The sequence below is a fragment of the Podarcis raffonei genome, chromosome 1 (genome assembly GCF_027172205.1).
Source record: "Podarcis raffonei isolate rPodRaf1 chromosome 1, rPodRaf1.pri, whole genome shotgun sequence".
NCBI classification, from domain to species: Eukaryota; Metazoa; Chordata; class Lepidosauria; order Squamata; family Lacertidae; genus Podarcis; species Podarcis raffonei.
Genome location: NC_070602.1, coordinates 130,477,061 through 130,503,646, shown reverse-complemented (window position 1 = coordinate 130,503,646; position 26,586 = coordinate 130,477,061). Strand labels below are relative to the sequence as shown.

Here is a 26,586-nt window from a genome sequence, read left to right as displayed (position 1 = left end):
CTCCAAGTGGAGGAGTCTTTCTACTCACTCATATAAGGGATGTTAAAACGTAGCTGGGAAAAAGTTTTTATTCATAGAAGTATAATTTTTCATATCATCACATCTAGCTTTGCAAACTGCATTAGTCTCTTACTTTCCCAAAAATCCTTTAATATATCATACTATATAATGAAGAAGAATGGGACCAGAATTCCACAAAAGCAGCCAGGAAGTTTACATAGATAAGATGTGACACTAAACTAGGTCTAAATGCGAAACTTGAATGGAAATGTAACCATATTTGACAACAATAATCAACAAGTCTGTTGCAGAATAATACTATTGATGTTGTTTCTACTTTCAAACAATATTTATTACACTAATTGATTACCAGAATAACTAGCGAAATATATATTTTTTCTAATTAAAGGACACTTCCTGCTTTCTAAAAGTACTCACCAAATCATGACAATTTATATGAGATGGTTCTGTAACATTTTTTATTAAATTGCAAGCAATCACAAGTAGAAGAATGAGCTGCCAATTTAAATTCAAAAGGTGCATGTCTCTAAATAGAATATATCTTTAAATATGAAGCATTATGTATCTGTTAACATTTTACTATATAGAGAGGGGAGCTATACTGCTCACTGATTATTTAGAAATCAGTTTCCAAATAATGAACTTGTATAACAGATGAAAGATGAAAGCAGACTCAGTACTAGGTAGGTTTGCTTTCTTAAGTGATGCAAATAATTGATCAATACTGTGGAAAACAAATTGCCAATACGGGCAACCAATGTAGGGTTCTGGTGCTTTAAAATTCTTTTTCCAAGATAGGCGGTACATCAGCAGACAGCCCTTTTTAAACATTAAAAGCATGTTCAGGAGGGACAACAGAGACCAGAGAAGTGGCCAGCAAGTTTTCTCTCTGTGGTGTTTCTAGATGGGGGCAACGTGAATTTGGAACTCTTCAGAGAGAAAAGCAACAAGGAAACATTGGCCGGGAAGCATTTAACTTCACTTTTCTGGTCCTAATTACCCTCCAGATGCACCTTTTCTAGTTATAAAGGGCTTGCGGGGCTCTAGCTGGACCTCTTAGCATAACTGATCTTCAGTAGCTGCAAGATACTTGACTTATTTATCTATTCTGCTTCACAGGTACTTTAAAAATAGCTTATATGTGCAATATAGGGATTTTTACAATGTACTGGGCATTTTGAAAAAGGTTTGGAAAACTATGATGATATATGCATATAACTGTATCGTCTACACTGCTTGTCCTTCAAGAACAGATGAAATATAAGAAGGCAAAAGTCCAAGAAGTGATTAAGCAAAAATATGTGCCAAGGACTTAACGTAAGGAACACTAGTTATCTATCTGTAATGGGAAAGATAATATAGTTTGCCCAGCTTCCTATAACTTTCATTTATTGAATTTATGGGTGAAATCCTAATTAATTGTGTTGTAAGACATTTCTGCAGTAGTAATTAGTAAAGTTTTATAGCATTGGAAATGATCATGAAATCAAGAAACTTAGGTGGTCTTTACACTGCTGATATTCATGGGCAGCATGGATGTTCTTTATCTGCAATGATGTCTGCAACCGTGTCTTAAGGTCTCTCTTGGAAGGACACGGTAGTTTCATAGCAAAGTAGTTTTATGTTCTGGGTTACACTTAATCATGCAGTGAGGAGATCATCATCAGAGCGTCCAACAGCATCTGGATTTGAAAGAGGATCCAAGTCTGCAAAGGCACTAAACCAGGCTGACATGTCTTGGCTACTAGTCTTCTCCACAGCTGAAATACAGGTAAAAGAAACTGATTTCATTGTCTAACCTAGACCAACCATGTCCAAAGTTTGTTTTGGGGGTTTCACCCAGCCCTTGTGGCGGTTTATCTATTGGGGTCAAATCCTAAAATAAAATCATCGTAGAAAAAGTTCGGCCCTCATGCATGTTCACTTCATCAAATCCGGCCCTCTTTGAAGAAAGTTTGGGTACCCCTGACCTAGACACAGCTTTTAAGAAATATTTTTTACTGCTCAGACATTTTCTTCCTTCATCTTAATTAATGAGTGGATTGGTGATTTTTACTTTTTTGTACTGTATCCTTTTAAGCCACTTAGAAATAATAGCTGTTAATTTTAAAAACTATTTAATAAACAGACAAGTACAGTGGTACCTCGTGTTACATACGCTTCAGGTTACAGACTCTGCTAACCCAGAAATAGTGCTTCAGGTTAAGAACTTTGCTTCAGGATGAGAACAGAAATCGTACTCCGGCGGTGCGTCAGCAGCTGGAGGCCCCATTAGCTGAAGTGGTGCTTCAGGTTAAGAACAGTTTCAGGTTAAGAACGGACCTCCGGAACGAATTAAGTACGTAACCAGAGGTACCACTGTATTCCTAACAATCAAGGTCAATGGACAGTAAAACAAGTTGTCTGTTTAGTACTGCAAGCATTACATATAATTCAGTTACTTTTCGTTGGGAATTTTATTTACATAATGAAGCTACTGTGGCTGCCATTTAAAGTGGAAGACCAGAATGGGGTTAGAGCGGCTTTCTTTTTCTACTGGAAACTGCCCTGTCCCAACGATGGTTTCACCTCATGCTCAGTGTGTGTGTGGGGGGGGGGGGATCCGCATTTGCATCTCTCCCTCAAACTTGCCTTTACAGTTTCTGTTTAAAGAGCTGATTTCTCACCCAGGGGAATCAGATTCCATTATGGTGGTCAGGATTACCTTCCTCTTCAGAAGCTAAGGTGAGGGTAAAGGGACCCCTGACCATTAGATCCAGTCATGACAGACTCTGGGGTTGTGGCGCTCATCTCGCTTTATTGGCCGAGGGAGCTGGCATACAGCTTCTGGTTCATGTGGCCAGCATGACTGAGCCGCTTCTGGCGAACCAGAGCAGCGCACGGAAACGCCGTTTACCTTCCTGCCATAGTGGTACCTATTTATCTACTTGCACTTTGAGGTGCTTTTGAACTGCTAGGTTGGCAGGAGCAGGGACCGAGCAACGGGAGCTCACCCTGTCGCAGGGATTCGAACCGCTGACCTTCTGATCGGCAAGTCCTAGGCTCTGTGGTTTAACCCACAGTGCCACCCGTGTCCCTCTACATTGCACAAAATGAACATGCACACCCCACAAAAGGATTTGTGTGAAATATATCACTCACACTTTTGTGGCGTCTTTGGTGAGGTTTGTGAAGGTCCTTGCTGCTTCTCAGGCTCTGGTTTGGAAAAAGGGTCTAGAAAATCTGACTGTGCGATCCAACCTCCGGGAGGGAAAAACAGGAAGATCGTCTTAATTTGACACAGTACCATTTAACACATGCTTCTCCACTCACGACTAAACCCAGATAATGATTAATTTCTTAATGCTTACAGCTGTTCAGGTAAGCCCACCTCTACACCATCAATAATAACTATGGCAAAAGTTTAGATTTTGGGGTCTAGCAAATAATCAAGGAACAGCAGGTGCATGCCTGCCAAGTGACATGGCGGGGGGGACAGGCAAATATTTCGCATGAGATCGCAGCGGCCATTTTGGGTGCTGCACTCTCACCTCGACAGGAGTTTGGTGGGTCATGTGAATCTCCTGGGAGCACATCCCAGAAGATGCATGTCCTGGGTTTTTTACCTGAAAACGTTGGGTGGTATGCAGGTGTCAATTAAGTAGGCAATCTGAGTCAGTAAACTTTTTAAATATATATATGTACATATCTATCTCCACCTCTCTTCCCCATAACTTTCTCCATCTAATCCCACATCTAAGTGCCTCCCTGGTGTTTCTGTTCGGGTGCATTATCATGCTCAATATGTCCAAGATCATACTTTTAATCTTTTCTCCCAAGCCCTTCTCTGTTCATTGACATTCTTTGTCCATTGACATCACCAGCCTGTTGACAGTCACATGGCCTTAGTATTTATCATTAGCTTCGCTGTCTTGTTCATTCCCCTCATTCAATCCATTGCTAAATCATGTTTCTCCTCCATTTATGTTACTAAAAATGCCTTTCCTAATACTTACTATGAAGGCCAAAATCGAGGAGCTGTGAAGGCAAAAATCCAGATGCATGGGCTAGGAATTTTGCCTCTGTTGCAGGTTCCTGAACAGGGAGAGCCATGAAGGGACTATCAGCTGCAGTTTGGCATTCCTGTATAATATTTCCTCTGCTTGAAGAACTGGGGCTTGATAAATTCTCCAGGAAAGAAAAATCTCCCTCAAAATCTTCTTCCAAAGAATCTGTTGGAAATTCCGAAATAAATGTAAAATAAAAAGATGATGGTAAAGAAATAGCAGCCTATTTCTTCCCCTTGGGGCTACTTATGCCTCAGAAAGTTATTTAGCAATACAGTCATTCTTTGTTCTCAAGTATATCAATATACAATAACATACCACAAATGATCTCTAATTTGCATAGCTCTCCAGTGATTGCACAATGTGATCCTAGAGAAACTTGCCCCATAAACCTGAGAAAATTGGCCCATAAGTAAAGTCTTCCTTCCTAGCCAGTAGCAAAGACTGCACAAGGTCATTTTAAAAATGAAAATCCTGACACTTGGCTGTTTCAGAAAGAAGTGGGAAATAGATACACACACCTGCTTGTACAACTAGCTGACAGAGTGTTTTGTCAGTTTTGTAAAAGAATCTGGGCACAGAGTCCGTTGCTACATGTGGACTGGAGTGAGAAGTGTGGTGGCTGACACAAATTGAACTTTCTTTCTACTTCTTACACAACCAAAGGTTGTTATTGCCAAGGCATTGTAGTTAATGTAGTCTTGCAGAGTGATATAGGGATGGAAAAGTCCTGGTACGTAAGAATTCGAAATACTTGATGGCTTGGTTATCATCTACACATTTCCCAAATACAGTGGTACCTTGGGTTAAGTACTTAATTTGTTCCAGAGGTCTGTTCTTAACCTGAAACTGTTCTTAACCTGAGGCACCACTTTAGCTAATGGGGCCTCCTGCTGCCGCTGCACAATTTCTGTTCTCATCCTGAAGCAAAGTTCTTAACCCGAGGTACTATTTCTGGGTAAGCGGAGCCTGTAACCTGAAGCGTATGTAACCTGAAGCGTATATAACCCGAGGTACCACTGTATTGTGTAAAAATAATAACCAGGTGGGGGGAGGGGAATGGCGGTTGGTAGATGTGTACGTATTTAACATAAGCTGTACTACATGGAAATAGTTGACATGCATGGTACTTTTTGTGTGGAGATTATGGCTCTAAAATTCTACTGATATAGTATCAGCTTCGCTTAACTAGATACAGATTTAATTCGTTCCACAGGTCCATTCTTAACCTGAAACTGTTCTTAACCTGAAGCACCACTGAAGCACTAACAGGGCCTCTCGCTGCCGCTGCAGAATTTCTGTTCTCATCCTGAAGCAAAGTTCTTAACCCGAGGTACTATTTCTGGGTTAGTGGAGTCTGTAACCTGAAGCGTATGTAACCTGAAGCGTATGTAACCCGAGGTACCACTGTATTAGTGTCATGAAAACAAACCAACAGGCTAATTGAATAGGTTGTAAAGTGACTCCGCGTGGCGCTGTGGGTTAAACCACAGAGCATAGGACTTGCTGATCAGAAGGTTGGCGGTTCGAATCCCCGCCATGGGGTGAGCTCCCGTTGCTCGGTTCCTGCTCCTGCCAACCTAGCAGTTCAAAAGCACGTCAAAGTGCAAGTAGATAAATAGGTACCACTCCGGCGGGAAGGTAAACGGCGTTTCCGTGCGCTGCTCTGGTTTGCCAGAAGCGGCTTAGTCATGCTGGCCACATGACCCGGAAGCTGTACGCCGGCTCCCTCGGCCAATAAAGCGAGATGAGCGCCGCAACCCCAGAGTGGGACACGACTGGACCTAATGGTCAGGGGTCCCTTTACCTTTACTAAAGTGACTTCCTTATTTCAAACCCCGAGAGAGCTTTCAACAGCAAGAGATTACAAACAACGTTCCTCTAGATCAGTTGCTTAAAAGATGGAAGCTATTTAGCACACCTATGAAGAAAAGTACAGCCTGCAAACGTGCCTCAGCCTGTAGGCAACTTGGGTCTAGTCTGCAGGGAGCTAGCTGGTGGCATACAAGTTTCTCAGGTTCAGCGCTGTGCTTGCCAGCCTCAGTCACTGGCAGATGCCGTAGCTGGAAGAGATCTGCTTTTAGGGCATAAGCCTGTCTTTGTGTGTGCTGTTTGGCTTGTGGCCTCAACAGCTGAGGATGCAGCAAACGCTATGGAACGGCTTTTGGCAAAGCCACTTTGCCTCCTGTGCTTCAGGAAGACGAAAACGAACTGGTATCAAGGAAAGTGAAATGAGTTGGATAATGCCTGGACAATCCTACATTTATGAAAAGGAGAACCTAAGCAAGGTATAATGATTGTGCCTGAATTCTCGACAAAGAAGACTGGGTGTGGTGAGACAGAGGGAGGATGTTTGGTGAGCCAGCTGCTGTCCAGTGTAAATGAATATTAGAGGTGGGTTTTCCCCCTAATCAAGTATAATCTATCACTCCTCTGCCCCTATTCAGGTACTCTCCTTTTCATGACCGCTTTATTTTCAATCATCCAGAACAGGATGCTGTCCCACGTCAACACAGCTGATAGCTTCTACTACTTTTGTAAAACATTGTGCTTAAAGGTAGCTATGGCTGCAAGCTTGCAGATACTTAATTGACTTAGGATTTTATTTATGTTAAGTGATGAATTAATATGTTTAATTCCATAAGGTGAAGATATAAGGATGTCAATGTTTAAGTTAAATTTCATAAGAATTGGGATTTGGAAAACCGTTAAAAGGACATGCAATGAAATTCAAGCAAGGGGAAGCAAGGAAGTCACTTAACGAAGTTAATGAGTGTAATTTTCAATAAGGCTATGATTTATGTTTATTTGTCTTGTGTGTTTGTTTGTTTGTTTGTTTATAATATTGTGAAAACCAATAAAATTTTTTGGGGGAAAATAAAATAAAGGTAGCTATGGCTGGGCCAAACAAAAAACAGCTCAGTAGTGTTCTAGCCAGCATTCCTACTGCTGCTATAAATTCTAGTGTAATAGCAGCAGCTGTAGTACTTTTCTGCTAAGTTCAGGGCAGCTGGGCCACTAAACCTTAAGTGACAGGGGAGGGAGAAATGGAGACGATTGCAAGTGGTTACTCAGCAACCATAGAGGCATCTACTAATACTTCCTGTTAACTGAGAAACGACAGGGAATGACTGCTTGGTTGTCTAGCAACCGCAGGGAAATTACCCGTATTTCCTAGTCCCTTTTCCAACTTAAACTCCGCGAGCCTGAAGCAAGCTGGTAAGTTGCAAGACAGCTGCTGGTGTGATGGGATTCCTCAGGTCAAGAGGAACAAGAGAGGTTGGTGGATGTTATAAATGTGGAGTTGATAGTGGAGACCAAAAGGCCGCACTAATTCATTAAGAGATAGTAAAAAGAAAGAGAAGCTTAAAACCACAGAAGAGAAGATAGTCCACTAATTCACTCCTTTAAAGAATGCGCAAAAAAAAAAAGAAAAGAAAAAGGAATTGAGGCAGAATTGTAGAGAATGCAACTAAAAAGATCGCAAAAGGTATTAATGAATTCACCAAATTGTTGTTAAAACAATCGGGCATTAGAGAACATGGCGTCTACCTCTGTCCTCCCCCTTTGCTTTTTTGTATACACACCCACCCATCATCATATTTACTATATGAAGCAAGCTGTATAGCCCAGGCCCCCAATATCAAAGGAAAAATGCAATCACACTGTCCTTAATGCATCACAATACAGCTATTTTCTGTACACAGAGAGTGCCATTGTGAAAGGAAAGTGTTAATATATTAATTTTCTATTATTTTCTATTATTTTATATAGCTATTTATATTAATATAGCTTCTTAAAAAACCATCTTTAGATGCGGCCACGATGGCCAACTATTGCCCAGTCTCAAATCTTCCATTCTTGGGCAAGGTGATTGAGCGAGTGGTTGCTGAACAACTCCAGGCACGCCTGGAAGAAGCGGACCATTTGGATCCCTTCCAGTCGGGATTCAGGCCTCATCATGGGACTGAAACTGCCTTGGTCGCACTGGTTGATGATCTCCGGCGGGCTAGGGACAAAGGTGAGAGCTGTTTCCTAGTTCTGCTGGATCTCTCAGCGGCGTTTGATACCATCGACCATAACATCCTTCTGGACCGTTTTGAAGGGCTGGGAGCTGGGGGCACTGTCATACAGTGGTTCCGCTCCTTTCTCCTGGGCCGTGTTCAGAAAGTGGTGGTGGGGGATGAGTGTTCAGACCCCTGGGCTCTCACTTGTGGGGTGCCTCAGGGTTCTGTCCTCTCCCCCATGCTTTTCAACATCTATATGCAGCCGCTGGGAGAGATCATCAGGGGGTTTGGGCTGGGTGTTCATCAGTATGCGGATGATACCCAGCTCTACCTCTCTTTCAAATCAGAACCAGTGAAGGCGGTGAAGGTCCTGTGTGAGTGCCTGGAGGCGGTTGGAGGTTGGATGGCGGCTAACAGATTGAGGTTGAATCCTGACAAGACAGAAGTACTGTTCTTGTGGGACAGGAGGCGGGCAGGTGTGGAGGATTCCCTGGTCCTGAATGGGGTAACTGTGCCCCTGAAGGACCAGGTGCGCAGCCTGGGAGTCATTTTGGACTCGCAGCTGTCCATGGAGGCACAGGTTAAATCTGTGTCCAGGGCAGCTGTTTACCAGCTCCATCTGGTACGCAGGCTGAGACCCTATCTGCCTGCGGACTGTCTTGCCAGAGTGGTGCATGCTCTGGTTATCTCCCGCTTGGACTACTGCAATGCGCTCTACGTGGGGCTACCTTTGAAGGTGACCCGGAAACTACAACTAATCCAGAACGCGGCAGCTAGACTAGTGACTGGGAGCGGCCGCCGAGACCACATAACACCGGTCTTAAAAGACCTACATTGGCTCCCAGTACGTTTCCGAGCACAATTCAAAGTGTTAGTGCTGACCTTTAAAGCCCTAAATGGCCTCGGCCCAGTATACCTAAAGGAGCGTCTCCACCCCCATCATTCTGCCCGGACACTGAGATCCAGCGCCGAGGGCCGTCTGGCGGTTCCCTCACTGCGAGAAGCCAAGTTACAGGGAACCAGGCAGAGGGCCTTCTTGGTAGTGGCACCCTCCCTGTGGAACGCCTTCCCACCAGATGTCAAAGAGAACAACAACTACCAGACTTTTAGAAGACATCTGAAGGCAGCCCTGTTTAGGGAAGCTTTTAATGTTTAATTTATTAGAGGATTTTAATATTTTTTTGGAAGCCGCCCAGAGTGGCTGGGGAAGCCCAGCCAGATGGGCGGGGTACAAATAATAAATTATTATTATTATTATTATTATTATTATTATTATTATTATTATGTTTCATACAAACCATCCTGACATTTTATTGCAATCAAGCAGCATATATTATTTTGGTAAATAAATAAATGAATCAAATGAAGCCTTAATTTTTTTGCAGATTGAGAATTATTACCTTTTTCAGGGATGCATGGATCACCAGATTTGCTCATCTGACAGAGGTTCTCTTTTGTTTCATCTGACCCTGGAATACCAGAAGAAAATATCATTGGAAATACTTGTATCAAATATAAAAGTACTGTCCATTATAATACTGCTTATGGTGTTTCATCATCTCAGTGAATATACTACTATAGTGCAATAAATAAAATCGGACACAAAAACAGCTTCATATTGTGGGATGTAATTAGCTAAGTCATATTCGGAGTAGACCCGCTGAAATCAATGGGCCTAAGTTAGTAAAGTCCCTGATTTTAATATGTCTAATGAGCATGACTTAATTGGATATAGCTCTTAGTATTTAATAAACTTATTTTGTATTTTCTTTAGTTTTGTCTTTGCAACCTTGGGAAACAAATCTGTACTCAGAACATATTACTCAGAACATGCCATGCTACATATTATACCTACCTTATCCCTATCCCGTTTTTCAATTTTATCACATGTAACTTATACTGCAATCCAATGCATGTCTGTCTAGAAGTAAATCTATTGAGTTTTATAGTACTTACGTCCAGGTAAGTGGGTATAAGATTGCAGCCTTAGGTAAGCCAAAAAGAACATTCTATTTTGCCTAAAAGCATAGGGTTGTATTCAATGTAGCAATAAGCTTTTCCGTTTTTAGCGTTTTCTATTTCATATATGTTTTTGTATTTTTATCTGTAAACTACCTTGAGTACCAGACTGGGGAAAAGATGGGATATAAATGTAAATTTAATAATAATATAATAGGAGTGCATTTTGCCAGCTTTGGCTTGTGTGCCAAGTAGGATTGTCTTCCATTAACACGGTTTTAACAATGAGTCCGTGACTGTGGAGGCCAATTCTGGATCCACGCGTCCTTCCACAGTGGGGACATTGGTTTCCAGGTGGGAGTTGATCATGGTGAGGGTTTGCCAAGCATGCCTTCCTCTTAGAATGTTTCTCCCTTGCGTCCTGAGTTCGAGTGTCCTCAAAGCCCATGACACCTTTGGTCAAGGCTGTTCTCCAGTTGGAGCGCTCGCAGGCCAGTGTTTCCCAATTGTTGGTGTTTATACTACATATTTTTAGATTTGCCTTGAGACAGTCTTTAAACCTCTTTTAGCTGACGGGTGGTGTAAGTGTACCTTGCTCAAGGAGTGGACAGTAGTTTCTATTCAATGGAAATCACTTCTCCCTACCAGCACTGCTCTTTGAACCTCCAAAAACCAAAGGCTCAAACAGGGTGAGGCTGTTTCAAAGCCCTTTGTTAAATATCCCTGCTCTCCTCTTCAAACCTCTGATTTTTGGAGGTTTACGCAGCCGCACAGGGAGCTTACAAAGGGCCATGGTGTCAGGTGACTGACAGGTGTGCAATTTCACTCACCTGCAAACTTTTGCCCATGAGGGCCATTAAGATCTGGCCCACTCGCCAGAAAAGGCTCCCTCCCACTGCTAAATGTAGCCCTGGACCAGGGTATCTGAGAAGCTGCCTCTCCCCCTATGCACATCCTTATCACTTAGATTTGGTGATGGTGCTGCATGATCCTGCAGTAAACCATACTGTGACTCAAGTACATGCTTTTATCTATGATAGCCTCGTTCTTTTTGACTTCTTAGACTAGCTTATTTCTTGAAATATACTCGGTCAAGAGTGGATTTCATGCTCTTTATTCAGCTCATAGTAGTGAGGAGGAAATGGAAGTTCCCCCACAATATCTGCTTTATATACATTATTTACACAATGGGCTGCACGTGATTGGCTAATTCCGGGATTCTCCTGTAGGCCAATCAGGTTGTGGATTCACTTCCACCTGGAGCTGGATTGGGTGGCTCCTGCGGACCAATCAGACTGCTGCATTCTGATGCCTATTGTTCTAGGACCAATCAGACTGCTGCATTTTGGATCCTATTCAACTCAGTACATAACATTTCTGAAGCTTTTTTATTATTGTTGGCTTCATATTTTTCCTTTATTAGTAGTACAGTGGTACCTCGGGTTACATATGCTTAAGGTTACATACACTGCAGGTTACAGACTCCACTAACCCCAAAATAGTGCTTCAGGTTAAGAACTTTGCTTCAGGATGAGAACAGAAATCGTGCTCTGGAAGCTAAAGTGGTGCTTCAGGTTAAGAACAGTTTCAGGTTAAGAACGGACCTCCAGAACGAATTAAGTACTTAACCCGAGGTACCACTGTATTATGCTCTACTTTTGTACACCTCTTGAATATTCTAGAAAATGTGAATTTGGAAATAAATAAATATTACAGTAGGTTGACTTATTCTGATTTAGCTCATTGGTCCATCAAGCTTACTTAATGTCTGCATTGACAAGCAGTGAGTCTCAGTCTTAAGCCAGGACTCTTTCTCAGCCCTTCCTGGAGATGCCCGGAATTAAATCTGGAACCTTTTGCATGCAAGGGGGAGAATAATGGAGTGGTGAATCCAAAATGCTCCCCCCCTAATATTCATCATCATCTGGGGGCCCTGAAACACAACAAAGCCTTTGTTACTGGTTCCAGAGATATCTAACCAAATATTTGGCATCTTACCTGAGTCTGACAGAATTTCAGAGGCATCTTCATCCAGTAAAATCAGCCTTGAGTAAAAATAAATAAAAGTCAGTCATATCAAGTTTATGGCACTGGAAGCATTTCTTTGCGGTAATATTTGTAAAAATAGGGATGCCTCTTAACAGTGCAAGCCTATATACATATACCTTCTCTAAAGTAAATCCCAATGCGTTCAAAAGAGCATATCACCAGGTAAGTTTTCTTAGGATTCCAACTTTTATTTCTGAATTCATATGGTCAAGATCCAAGGAATAATATCTGCACACAATAGTTACTCTATTTCCCTTAAGCAGTGCTTTTTCCCCCCTAGAAAAAGAAGTGCAGGAACTCACCACAAATGAAACCCTTGTTCTCTTGTAATGGCAGTGGTGCCTGCGAGTTCTGGCTGGAAAATGCCCTGCCCTTAAGTATTATGTTAGTCCTAGATATAAAAAGGTAAAGGTAAAGGTAGCCCTGCCCGTACGGGCCAGTCTTGCCAGACTCTAGGGTTGTGCGCCCATCTCACTTAAGAGGCTGGGGGCCAGCGCTGTCCGAAGACATTTCCGGGTCACGTGGCCAGCGTGACAAGCTGCATCTGGCGAGCCAGCGCAGCACACGGAACGCCGTTTACCTTCCCGCTAGTAAGCGGTCCCTATTTATCTACTTGCACCCGGGGGTGCTTTCGAACTGCTAGGTTGGCAGGCGCTGGGACCGAGCAACGGGAGCGCACCCCGCCGCGGGGATTCGAACCGCCGACCTTTCGATCGGCAAGTCCTAGGCGCTGAGGCTTTAACCCACAGCGCCACCCGCGTCCCTTGTAGTCCTAGATATAATTTATTTTAAAAGCTGAAAACCCACAGCCCGGGTTGTAAAACCAGTGGGTGTTGTTTGTCTCTAAATGGGATATGGGGGGTGGGGAGGGCGTAGCTTGGTAGCTTCCCATTGCCACAACAAGGTATTCATGCTCTCTGGATTCACCTAGTTGATCACATCTGACAGCCCTTGCTAGTACAGTGGTACTGCGGGTTACATATGCTTTAGGTTACATACACTTCAGGTTACAGACTCCGCTAACCCAGAAATAGTGCTTCAGGTTAAGAACTTTGCTTCAGGATGAGAACAGAAATCGTGCTCCGGCGGCGCGGCAGCAGCAGGAGGTCCCATTAGCTAAAGTGGTGCTTCAGGTTAAGAACAGTTTCAGGTTAAGTACAGACCTCTGGAACGAATTAAGTACTTAACCCGAGGCACCACTGTACATGCAAAAGATACAGTGCATCAAATATTTAGAGCAGGGGCCAGCAATGGCCCGCTGAGGTCTTTTGACCGGCCCCTGAACCGAGTTGCCCGCTTGCCAGTTTAGCGCAGCGTGGGGACTTGCTTCCACAGTGTTGGAAATCGTATCTGCGCAGACGCAGACCCCAAAAATCACATCTGCACATGCCAAAATTTGCGGGCGCGTGCACAATCTGGCCCAAGCAAGATAAACCTTGCTGACCACTGATTTAGAGAGTAACAGCAGCTGTGTGTACCTGCTTGATCCAGCACATAGAGAGGATCTCTCTTCCTCCCCACCCCCCATGCACTAGTGTATCCAACTGGCCTGGCAGCACATGAATTCCCGTCCTACACAGAGCATCAAGCAGTCCAGGTGCTCATGAGCAGACTCTTCTGTTCATTTCAATTTATTTATTTAGCATCTTTATAGCCCATCTTTCGCATCCAGGCACTGACCATGCTCAGAGCTGCTTAAAGGTAAAGGTACCCCTGACCATTAGGTCCAGTCGTGGCCGACTCTGGGGTTGCGGCGCTCATCTCGCTTTATTGGCCGAGGGAGCCGGCGTACAGCTTCCGGGTCATGTGGCCAGCAGGGCTAAGCCGCTTCTGGCGAACCAGAGCAGCGCACGGAAACGCCGTTTACCTTCCCACCGGAGTGGTACCTGTTTATCTACTTGCACTTTGACATGCTTTTGAACTGCTAGGTGGGCAGGAGCAGGGACCGAGCAACGGGAGCTTAGCTTCTGCAAAATGGTCCTCAGTTGTTAAAGTGTACCCTAAATGGAACAGAGGAGAGACACTGGCAGGTCCCCACTCGAGAACTGTATTCTGCTCTGGTCAGACCTCACCTGGAGTACTGTGTCCAGTTCTGGGCACCACAGTTCAAGAAGGACACTGACAAACTGGAACGTGTCCAGAGGAGGGCAACCAAAATGGTCAAAGGCCTGGAAACGATGCCTTATGAGGAACGGCTAAGGGAGCTGGGCATGTTTAGCCTGGAGAAGAGGAGGTTAAGGGGTGATATGATAGCCATGTTCAAATATATAAAAGGATGTCACATAGAGGAGGGAGAAAGGTTGTTTTCTGCTGCTCCAGAGAAGCGGACACGGAGCAATGGATCCAAACTGCAGGAAAGAAGATTCCACCTAAACATTAGGAAAAACTTCCTGACAGTAAGAGCTGTTTGACAGTGGAATTTGCTGCCAAGGAGTGTGGTGGAATCTCCTTCTTTGGAGGTCTTTAAGCAGAGGCTTGACAACCATATGTCAGGAGTGCTCTGATGGTGTTTCCTGCTTGGCAGGGGGTTGGACTCGATGGCCCTTGTGGTCTCTTCCAACTCTATGATTCTATGATTCTATGAGATGAATCACACTGAGAACCAGCTGAGGAAATCTTTATTCACTTGCAAGAGCCTGGAGAATGGAGGAAGGGAGTGGGCATGCCAGTCTCCTCCAGAGACCCTCAGCAACCAGGATGGTAACAATTATGATGTCAAGAATTACAAGTTGCTCTGACCCCTTTGACTTGGTCTGCCTCTTTCTCCCCAACACCATGCGGCCTCCAGCAAATGAAGTAAGCCTTGCTCCCTCCCTGGCCTTACCTGGCATGCAAAAAGCTGGACCATGTGCTCAGTTTTGGCTGTTTAGTTCTCTGACATGTTAAACCATTAAAACTTACTTATCAAGCATTTCAGGGGTACTCTCTTCCTCCGCATTCTCCTTCTCTTCCTCAGTAGATTGGTTAACAAGCTTCTGCAATTGCTCATAAAATTGTTATTTAAAATAAAATTGTCTATAGTTTGATCCCCTCCAACAAGACTTGTATTAGGCTAAGACTGGTTGTGTAAGAGTATTAGCTTTCCTATACATATAATTGTCAGGCCACCATAGTAAAAAAACAGAAAACCTTAATGTGATTTGTTTTAAACAAGTACTGCGCATGCTGAAAGCTTGCTGTTGATATTAGAACATTGCTAAGCTAGTAACCCATCTTCTAGGGAGAAAGAATAAATACTATGCTTCGTAATTAGATTTATTTACCTATTGACTTATATTGGACCCCTTCCTTATCACAATTACACTGGGGCTGGACGATGCCACCAGTGAAACGTCACTGTATCAGTATGTGCTCTGCACAGGACAAAGAGGAAGAGGCATGTAAAAACACAGCAAAAACGAGCTGTGCCTCCAACGTCCTTGACAACAGCATCACTGCCCCCCAGTCACATGACATGAGAGAGGCACTGCTCTTATGCTGGCCACAAATGGAGGAGTAAATCCACACTGGCTAATCTGAGGGTATGGCAGGGCGATGCGATGCCATCTCAATATGCACAAGACACAAGCCCGCAATACCACAACACCCACCATCACACGAGTCAAGGATACAGATCTCTAGATGCCCCAGGCACCCCTGCAGGCTAGCACCCCAGTCCCAGGACCTAATTGGAATCCTCCTGAGAAGACATGGAACCATGCCACAACCATCCATCTGCTAAGCTGGTGCTGCATCTTACAGGCCTACCCCTATCACACAACCCTGTTCATATTCACACACCCCTTGTGCACCTGTCTTGACAGCGGCTTTTATGTACCCCACTGGCTTCTACCATAATAATAATAATAATTTATTATTTATACCCTGCCCATCTGGCTGGGTCTCCCCAGCCACTCTGGGCGGCTTCCAACAAAACACTAAAATACAATAACCTATTAAACAGGGCTGCCTTCAGATGTCTTCTAAAAGTTTGGTAGCTATTTTTCTCTTTGATATCTGGTGGGAGGGCGTTCCACAGGGCAGGCGCCACTACTGAGAAGGCCCTCTGCCTGGTTCCCTGTAACTTGCTTCTCGCAGCGAGGGAACCGCCAGAAGGCCCTTGGAGCTGGACCTCAGTGTCTGGGCAGAACGGTGGAGGTGGAGACACTCCTTCAGGTATACTGGACCGAGTGCTAAGGTATACCAGGTGCTAAGGCCCCACAGCTGTAAAATAAAGGGCTGTACCCTTAACAATCATGGAAAAGGCAAGTGGACTCTATGAGCCACATATTGATAGAATAACCAAGCCTTGTTTCTTTTTCACATTATTACTATGGTCACAGTTAAGGCTTCATTTCCCCCTTTCCTTTCAAGATAGTCATGCATCTTAAAAGGCTTTTTGGGACACTTCTTGCCATGGAGGTGCTGTTGTTCCAGCAGGGACTTAATTAGTACAAATATCTCTCTCCAAACTGGAATAGCCCTTCTAAATGTAACAAAAAGAAGGCTGTAACATGAAGGCTGATCGCCAAAGATTTGATGCTTTTGAATTATGGTGCTGGAGGAGACTCTTGAGAGTCCCATGGACTGCAAGAAGATCCAACTTATCCATTCTGAAGGAAATCAGCCCTGAGTGCTCACTGGAAGGTCAGATCCTGAAGCTGAGGCTCCTATTCTTTGGCCACCTCATGAGAAGACTCCCTGGAAAAGACCCTGATGTTGGGAAAGATGGAGGGCACAAGGAGAAGGGGATGACAGAGGACGAGATGGTTGGACAGTGTTCTCGAAGCTACCAGCATGAGTTTGACCAAACTGCGGGAGGCAGTGGAAGACAGGAGTGCCTGGCGTGCTCTGGTCCATGGGGTCACGAAGAGTTGGACATGACTAAACGACTAAACAACAACTAATGCAACAACTAAAAGGACATTAAAATAATAGAGGAGAATATCATGGCAGTCATGATGTCCCCATGCAAGACAAACCACTACTTTCTTCCAGGTGATTGTAAGCCCAATCCTATTTCATAAGTATCCTAAGTTTTTTTGGAATTACACCTAAGGCTCAAACCACGTATTTCAGATAAAGAAAAGTCATAACTTGTGGATGGGGAAATTAATTACATGTCATTACATGTCTTAAGTTTTTTCACACTTCTGCCCCACAAGCAGCATAAGACAGGGAGATATTAATATGATGCTATCACATCACACGTTTTTTCAACTACACTTTGCTAGGAAGACACAGCTTGGCAGTGCCCTTCTATCTTTCCAAAATGAGTATTTTGGGCCTAAGATGTTTTAAGTATACACTTGAAAATACACTTCGAGCACAGAATATGCTGTGCTGACTGACCTAAATACTAAACAGTATATTTTGAAATACGGTGGAACCTCGGTTTTCGAGCGTCTTGGAAGCCAAATGTTTTGGACGCCAAACGGTGAAAAGTAACTGCTTCCGTTTTCGAACGTGCCTTGGAAGTCGAACGGCTTCCGTGGAGTGTTTTTCAATTTTCTCAGTGGAAATTGCTGACAGCCCTTTGTGCATATGTTGTTGAACATTTCGGAAGCTGAATGGTCTACCGAAACAGATTACGTTCAACAAACGAGGTTCTGCTATAAAACAGATACAAGCAAGGAAACACAACCCCAAACTAGCTACTTGCTAGACCTGGCGTGTGTTTTTTAATTGACCAACTAAGTGAAAAATATCTTTACCTCACATGCATTCTGATGATACGAGTGGAGATGTGCAAAGCCTTCATTAATTTCATTCATCTTTTGAACAGTCTTTTCACAGAAATGCAAAAAGCTCATCTAAAGAAAGCAAAGTAAAATACATTTACAGTATACGTATGTACGTGTGTGTGTGTGTGTGTGTGTGATAATATCTTTTAAAAATCATTTTGCGCACAACATTGAAATAGCAAAGGATATACAGTAAATAATGAATAGATGTCATTATTTTTCTATATGATTGCATTGAAATGGACAGGCTACACTTAAAATATCATCAGGAAACACTTGCCCTCCCGAGCTGTTATTTAGGGACACATTTTAGTCAATTATGGTTGCGCAGCTAGCTTGGAAAAAAGGTGAAATAGCACAGAGAGCAAGGGTGGAGTTGGTCTTTTTCTGGAGGAAAAAACAAATAGACTTTTTTTTATGAGTGTCCTACAGGAACTTTAAAAAAACTGATCTAATTCTAAGGTGAACAGGGAAAGCTTGCCTTTAACTACTCAAGGGCCCCATTTGCACTGTACATGTAGGACACTATCCTACCACTTTAAACATTCATGGCTTCCCTCAAAGAACTCTGGGAACTGTAGTTATGTTAAAGCTGCGGAGAGTGGTGAGGAGGTTTCTATTCCCCTCATATAGCTGCTATCCTCTGACTTGCTTTGAAAGCGTGATTAACTGTTAAACCAATCTCAGCACCCTGAACATCACTACAGCTCCCAGGATTATTTGGGGAAAGCTGTGATTGATTTAAGTGGCATGATGCTGCTTTTAAATGTGTAAGGTAAAGGTAAAGGACCCCTGGACAGTTAAGTCCAGTCAAAGGCGACTATGAGGTTGCGGCGCTCATCTCACTTTCAGGCCGAGGGAGCCAGCGTTTGTCCACAGACAGCTTTCCGGATCATGTGGCCAGCATGACTAAACCGCTTCTGGTGCAGTGCAACACTGTGACGGAAACCAGAGCACACGGAAACGCTGTTTACCTTCCTACCACAGTGGTACCTATTTATCTACTTGCACTGCCATGCTTTCGAACTGCGAGGTTGGCAGGAGCTGGGACAGAGCAACAGGAGCTCACCCCGTTGCAGGGATTCGAACCACCAACCTTCTGATCGGCAAGCCCAAGAGGCTCGGTCTAGACCACAGCACCACCCACATCCCATCCACAGATGGGACTTAGGTCATGTGGAAGTACCCTAATATATTGTTTATACTTCCATCAGTCAGCTGTTCTTAAGCATCCTATGCCTACTAGATCATTATGAAGACAGGAAGGGCCTACATTAAGCTTAACATGTTCAGCTTCAAAGGTCATTCATTAATGGCAGAGAAATCCTCAGGCCGTCTAAAACGGGAGCTGATACCTGGTAGACAGCAAGACAGTGTGACAGCATATTACAGCGGCTGGCTCCAAGAAGATCCACTTTCTGACAAACATCCATCTTCAGCTTATCAAACTGTGCTTTGGTATTTCTTACCTGCATCTGCACCTAGAATAATAAAAGAGGAAACTGAAATGATGTTTGAAAGCAAACAAATAAGCACAACACTCGTTTAGGTGCATGCTCTAAAATTCATTATTTATACTTAGCAGCCCAATCATATGAGCTTCTGCACAAGCACAGCAGCCTGTAAGATCAGGCTTGGCACATACTGTATGGGGGAACAGTTAACCTTGTATTAGTGCTATGGCCTGACAACTCCCATTAGCTTCTTTGTATGTTGTACATTGATCTATGTATACTTTTCATATTCCTCTCACGATGAAGTACTGACTGGACAATTCAAACAAACATAAGCAAAAGAATAAATTACTTCTGCAGTGATTATTTAGGAGGATGTGTCTTCCTATTCCTCCAATATTTACACAAACTCACACCCCAGGAGTTATTACTCTTAATTAAAGACAAGTAAGCCTTTGTTTCTTTCTCTTTAACTCCTTTCTTGAAATCTCAAAAAGTGCAGAACCAGGGGGATTTAACGTACAAATAAATATGGAATTCCCACTTCTTGGTGTGATGGAGCGTGGAAAGATTACAGAAGAGAGTGCTTGAAACTCATCACCAATCCTTCCCCAGATACAATCCCTGGAAGAAACAGGGCCTACAACAGTCTACTCCAACCTTTTGGATCACAATTCCCATTAACAGGGACACCGGCTTGCAAGGATGATGGGGGTGGGGGCAATTGTTATGTACTGAAGTTCTCACCCTGGGCCAGCAGGGGGATACTGTAGATAGTTATGCAAATAAGGGATCGAAAGTGGCGTTCAGTGATTGGATAGTTTTAGAAAATTGTTACAGTAACGTTGTGCTGGAGCTCTATATAAGCAGGCTGACTGAACCCTTCAGTTCAGTTCTGTTCTGGCCTGTGAATAAACAAGAGCTGTTTGAAGAATCGCTGTGTCGGCTGATATGTTCACCCACAACTTAACAGCAATGTTGCACACATGACATCAGGATGCATGGCCAATGGTCAGGGATAATGGGAGTTGTAGTCCAAAACATCTGAAGGGCAACAGGCTGGGGAAAGCTGGCCTAGGACATCTTAGCTTTGGGAATATCTACTTTTCTGAATGTTTCCATTTGTTTGCAAGTGTCTGGGTCCAGTTCTTGCGAAGCATCCTTCATCCACAGCAAAGCCCCTCTATACTCTGTGCGCGCCTGCTCCATTCGATTGATTGTAAGCAAAGTATCTGACACGGCCCTCCGACTAAAGGTTGCAAGTTCTTGTCCGAGGCGAGACAAAGCCGTGCAAAGAGCTAGCCTGAAGTGAGGGGGAAAGTGAACTGGATTAGTTATCACATCAAAACACCAGTGATATATGGCAGAGGATATAGAGGACAATGAGCAGTTCCAATCATCAATATTTGTATTGGAGAAAGGCTTAATTCATGTTACTATTTTAACGTCCTTGTTAAAAAGCAAATAAAGTTGAGGGTGTTGCATTCAATGATGTATGTACAACAACCATGAGTGATACTAAAACCCTACTTCTAAGTAAAATAATACTAGTCATGTTGTAAATAGTTGTGTCTGCCCTTACCTTATAACAAAGAAATGTGTTTTTATACTGAAAAGAGGTTTTTTTAAATTGCAGCCTGATTTCAAGGGGAGGCTCATGGGAAGTTGAGCTTGCATAGCAATAAAGAGCACCAGACTATTAATATCTTAAACATTATCCAACTGAGATGTACATTACATTTACTTCAAAAATACCATAAAAAATTGGAATTTTATCCATTAATCCTAAACACTATTTCGTGGATATCTTCATAGTGAGTCAAGTCACGTAATTTTGCAGCATAGTCTATTTTTGCAAATAATAACCTGAGCATATATGAATGCAATTTGAATTCTGCATGGGCACTTTTAGTCAAAATGGTCTTACTTTAACTTTGCAGAAGCTTCTTATGCAGACATTTTCAAAAACTGGCCTTACCTATCATGCCCAGTCAGATACAGCCAAGATCATACCCTCCCTTCTCCTAGTGAATTTCTATCTTGTCTGCAGATTCCAGAGAAGGCTTCACACATACAGTGATACACGCAAAGGCCCTCTCACTACAGACATTTGTGCTATATTTGCAGATATCAAGGGAAGAATGTGCCACATCAGGCATGAGGCTACTCGGTGCAATGTGCTCCTTGTTCTCATGTAGTTCAACATGGGAGTGAAGAACACCTAAACAGAGCTAGCAGAGAGAAATCACCATCTTTTTTGCTCTATAAGACTCATTTTTTCCCTCCTAAAAAGTAAGGGGAAATGTGTGTGCATCTTATGGAGCGAATGCAGGCTGCGCAGCTATCACAGAAGCCAGAACAGCAAGAGGGATTGCTGCTTTCACTGCGCAGTGATCCCTCTTGCTGTTCTGGCTTCTGAGATTCAGAATATTTTTTTTCTTGTTTTCCTCCTCCAAAAACTAGGTGCGTCTTGTGATCTGGTGCGTCTTATAGAGCGAAAAATACGGTAACACTTGTGGATTCATTAGTTTTTGAAGAAGTGTTCTTACTCTTGTCTCAATTCAAGTTATTTGCACTCTGGAACATCAAAAAAGGATCTGACACTCAGTCAGCGTATTAAGTAAAAGGTAAAGGTAAAGGACCCCTGGAAAGTTAAGTCCAGCCAAAGGCGACTATGGGGTGCGACACTCATCTCACTTTCAGGCTGAGGGAGCCAGCGTTTGTCCACAGACAGCTTCCGGGTCAGGTGGCCAGCATGACTAAACGGCTTCTGGCGCAACGGAACACTGTGACGGAAATCAGAGCGTATGGAAATGCCATTTACCTTCCCGCCGCAGTAGTACCTATTTATCTACTTGCACTGGTGTGCTTTCGAACTGCTAGGTTGGCAGGAGCTGGGATGGAGCAACGGGAGCTCACCCCATCGCAGGGATTCAAACTGTCAACCTTCTGATCAGCAAGCCCAAGAGGCTCGGTGGTTTAGACCACAGCACCACCCGCGTCCCTTAGTCGACATATTATTTTTATACAACACACAAACCTTTGTTGGGAAGAAGAACAGAGGGCCTGGCCTGTGGCATCAGTCATCTTGTCAATTTGAGCTTCACCCCGATCTGCTTGCAACTTTAAAAAAAGCCCTAGTTCGTTTTCCTGCTCAGACAGATCTACAAAAGGGAGATACATAATAAATCAGTTCACACATATTCACACAAATTAAAAGCAAGGTCAGGAAAGGAAAAGCATTCTTCTTAGTGACGTTGTTAGATCATAAACTATGTGAGGTTCTCTCTATTGCATGATACGCATGCTCATGAGAGTTAAACCCACCACTGAACCCAATGTGTTTTGACTATGCGATTTTGGCTTTAGGCATAGGCTTACTGTAGTTTTTCATAGCTGCACTGCTCTGACAACAAGGATATAATAAATTAACTACTGAAAGTAGAGATGGGCGCGCAGCCCTGTGGTCACATCGAAAAGGAACTGGGTCCTTTGACATTCCATTCCATGAGGGGATGTTTCAAGCATTCAAAAGTACATTCAAAGGGCCTGATTCACTCTGCTGCCTGCCACCATCTTCACAGCTGTTTAATATCAATCTCACAACCTGAAAGTGCAGGAATTATTAACTAACTTATGGTACACCTCTTGTTGTAAAGTACTATGAATAATATATGGCAAAAACTGAAAGCCTGAAAACATTCATCTCACTCAGTATAGAATATAGATCATATTTCACTGTAACATGGATTAAGGAATCTGACATCAAGCAAAGCATTATTATAAAGCAACAAACAGGTAGATTTTTGTCCATTTTACCACTAAGTCTCTGCTGGTATTTTTCAATTGTCTTCAGAAGATCTGTACAGGTCACCTGAATGCTGTGAAAAACCTTAAAAATAAAAGGTGTGTCAGCAAATTAATTTGGCCAGAAAAACAAATGTGAACATTGAAATAACCGTTGATTTAACTAGCAAACCTCCCAAATACAAGCTGAATCTATAACCATTTGATAAATTCAGCTAAGTTTTACTCAGCGTAAACCTACTGGAAGTAATAGCCCTGATTTAATTGTATGGTTCTACTCTGAGTAAAAGTTGTATGCCACCCATGGTATTATTAAAGAACTGTACTTATAAATGAATCTCTCTCCGATATATGTATGCATATAATTACCTCTATTTTGGCATCTAATTCTGCGTCAGATGCTACCACATGTTCATCTTCTTTCTTTCCTGTAACCTTTATTAAAACTTGTTTCGTTTTCCAGTATTTTTTCTGCATCCTGCTGACTACTGACTGGTCTTCCAGGTGACCTTGCTTGAAGGTGTCCATGGAGTGACTAAACCCAAAAGTAAATAGATGTCCACAAGTTCAATAAAGAAGTATCTAAGAAGATAAAATTGGGGATACGCTGTACCACTTCAGTGCATTTCTCAAGCTTAAAATATAGGAAGTGTAAACTTTCTTTCTTGGACGGGTTGAAAGGAAATACTGTACACAGTTTGCAAGATACAGTCTAAGTTTGCATTGGGATGCGATGCTTAGCAACTTGATATTTATGCTTGGTTTAACTAGATCAGTTTTCCATATCAGATTAAATGTCATTGTTTACTACAGTATTCCCTGAAATTTAAATTATTGAAGAGCTATTTCAGATTGAGATCCCTATAAATTTTTAAGACTCTTTTTTTCTTTTCAGAAAAGTGACAGCAACAGTCCTTTTTAGAATCAGAAGAATCTTTATTTGCATCAGCCACTAGCCATAGCAATAAAATAAAATACTATGTACTGAAGATAGAGGTAAAAACGTAACTATACAAAATACATTTTAGAGGTTTACATCAATAATCAAATAATAGATCTTATTCTAATTGCCCCCGCTAAAAACCTTGCAGTGTTTGCTGTAACCTGATCATCTTCATCTGCTAAAAGGAAGGCCACAGTAGCAATGGTTGAGCGACCTGGTGTGGAGAATAATAGAGGGGTAATAACCTCACCCCTCAAATCCTTATAAAGAGGGCAAGCCAGAAGCCCATGAGCCACTGACTCAATACTACCATCTCCACAGGGACGCAACTGTTTTTTCTAGATAATTTTTTTGAAATCAACCCTCAAATACAGCCGAAGGCAGTATATTCAATCTTGAGAAAGCAAAAGCGCGTCTGTATTTTGGAATTGTCAAATTTTGCAAACAGGGTGCCGGAGTGTCAAAATGACTAGGTGGAAAATAATAATACCATCGACAAAATTTCCTTATCGTGGCCAATTTATTCTGTCGCTCGATATCGTAAATTACGATATTGTAATTAAATTATTTGCTTTACTGAAGCCCAGTGTTAATAACTGTTGCGGTGATAAACAAGAAAAGTAAACCTTTTTGATTGACAGTTTTAGTCCAAGTGCTCTCAGGACAATCTTGCGATACTAAGGGTAGGAGACCGGTGGGGTTTAAATAGCAACAGTCCCTTTTCCTATGTTCCGTCATTTCAAATGAGGCATGCCCAGTTGTAGAGAACTGAAAGCCTATGTCAGGGCTAGGCAACTTAAGGCCCATGGGCCACAAGCGGCCCACAGGGGAAGAAGAAGAAGAAGAGTTTGGATTTGATATCCCGCTTTATCACTACCCGAAGGAGTCTCAAAGCGGCTAACATTCTCCTTTCCCTTCCTCCCCACAACAAACACTCTGTGAGGTGAGTGGGGCTGAGAGACTTCAGAGAAGTGTGACCAGCCCAAGGTCACCCAGCAGCTGCATGTGGAGGAGTGGGGAAGCGAACCCGGTTCACCAGATTACGAGTCCACCGCTCTGAACCACTACACCACACTGGTCATTTAACTGGACCATGAGCCACCCCCAATCTGAGCTGCCCGCCTGGCGAGTCCCCGCGCGCTGCGCTGAACTGGCACAGCACGGGGACTCGCTTCCACGGCACCGGAAATCGCATCTGTGCAGACGCAGATGCTGGAAATCATGGGCGTGGGCGCTCACACGTGCGCGCAATCTGGCCCACGAAGGGATCTCCACTGGAGTGAACCGGCCCAGGTGAGGTAAACCTCGTCGCCCTCTGTAGTCTAACCCTCTGCCATTGGGAGAAGACCAGCAGCGCTTCCTATTTGCCAAGAGGCTGTTGAAGCGGTGGTATTGGCGGGGTGGGGTGGGGGAGAGGCTACCAAAAAGGAGACGGATCTGGTCCCCAATGGTTGCTACCACCACAGTGATGGTTTTCACAAGCAGCTTAAGGCCATTCATGGATACCTTCAAGCCCTAGACATTTCCTTTTAAGCTTCAGCAAGTGGGACGCGGGTGGCGCTGTGGGTTAAACCACAGAGCCTAGGACTTGCCGATCAGGAAGGTCAGCGGTTCGAATCCCCGCGACGGGGTGAGCTCCCGTTGCTCGGTCCCTGCTCCTGCCAACCTAGCAGTTCAAAAGCACGTCAAAGTGCAAATAGATAAATAGGTACCGCTCCAGCGGGAAGGTAAACGGCGTTTCCGTGCGCTGCTCTGGTTCGCCAGAAGCGGCTTAGCCATGCTGGCCACATGACCCAGAAGCTGTACACCGGCTCCTTCGGCCAGTAAAGCGAGATGAGCGCCGCAACCCCAGAGTCGGTGACGACTGGACCTAATGGTCAGGGGTCCCTTTACCTTTAAGTCACCTGAAGACTGCCCTTGATCAGCTTTCAGGGCTTGAAAGGAGACTAACTTACATCCTTCAACACAAGGTTAAAAGTCTATATGCAAGCAGCTATGCGAGGCTGGTAAAACTTTGTATTTAAGAACTCTCCTGGTTGCTATAGGCAACTAGGAGTTCTATATAGGGAAGTGAGGAGCCTGGCTGAGGAGCGAAGGATCACTTGCCCCTTCCTCCTTGGCCAGCAAGGTGACGCAGGGGGCTCGTGGTGGACGGGCGCATATGATAAAAGGCAACTTTTTAAATGGACTGCTAAAGGAGTCATTTTTATCACAGCTGAAACAAAAAACACCAGTGTGCACCATGAACAGAGTGTGCACCAGAGAGTGATATTTATTGAGGATCTAACAAATGAGAAAATAAATAAAAACTTGGGTTTTTCCATGGAGCTCTACGAAAGGAATCAAAGTACTGTTGGAGCGTCGAGGGCTGTGGTTGCAGGAAACCAAGGTGGCGACTTCAGTTCCCAAAACTGATCTCAAAAAGGGGTTGTTTGTTTTTAAACCTCTTTATTGTTGCACTCTGTAAAGCTTACTTTGCCCAATGCCACACAGGCGAATCACTAACCCACAAAAGAGTATACCATAATAAATGTGTTAGGTCTGAAGTTGCCACCAGACTCTTGCTACCAAAGCCTG

The 26,586-nt window shown here is 43.5% G+C and overlaps 1 protein-coding gene across 4 annotated transcripts; it reads right to left on the bottom strand.

Moving 5' to 3' along the window:
* Window positions 1-465: 465 nt before the first annotated feature.
* Window positions 466-26,208, bottom strand: ICA1L (islet cell autoantigen 1 like). 4 transcript variants are annotated; one of them, XM_053362307.1, is made up of 13 exons: window positions 25,903-26,208; window positions 23,436-23,648; window positions 23,079-23,151; window positions 22,300-22,423; window positions 20,364-20,562; window positions 19,161-19,286; window positions 17,776-17,874; window positions 14,984-15,066; window positions 12,032-12,078; window positions 9,475-9,543; window positions 4,017-4,232; window positions 3,163-3,261; window positions 466-1,781 (listed from the first exon to the last, which is right to left on the bottom strand). In XM_053362307.1, the coding sequence occupies exons 2-13, from the start codon at window positions 23,592-23,594 to the stop codon at window positions 1,663-1,665; spliced, it is 1,413 nt and encodes a 470-aa protein (XP_053218282.1). In that variant the 5' UTR covers window positions 23,595-23,648; window positions 25,903-26,208; the 3' UTR covers window positions 466-1,662. The 4 variants fall into 4 exon arrangements, with proteins under 4 accessions (XP_053218282.1, XP_053218255.1, XP_053218273.1 ...); XM_053362280.1 differs by having other exon boundaries at window positions 4,017-4,245; window positions 9,476-9,543; XM_053362298.1 differs by having other exon boundaries at window positions 4,017-4,245; window positions 9,476-9,543; window positions 14,984-15,057.
* Window positions 26,209-26,586: the final 378 nt, after the last annotated feature.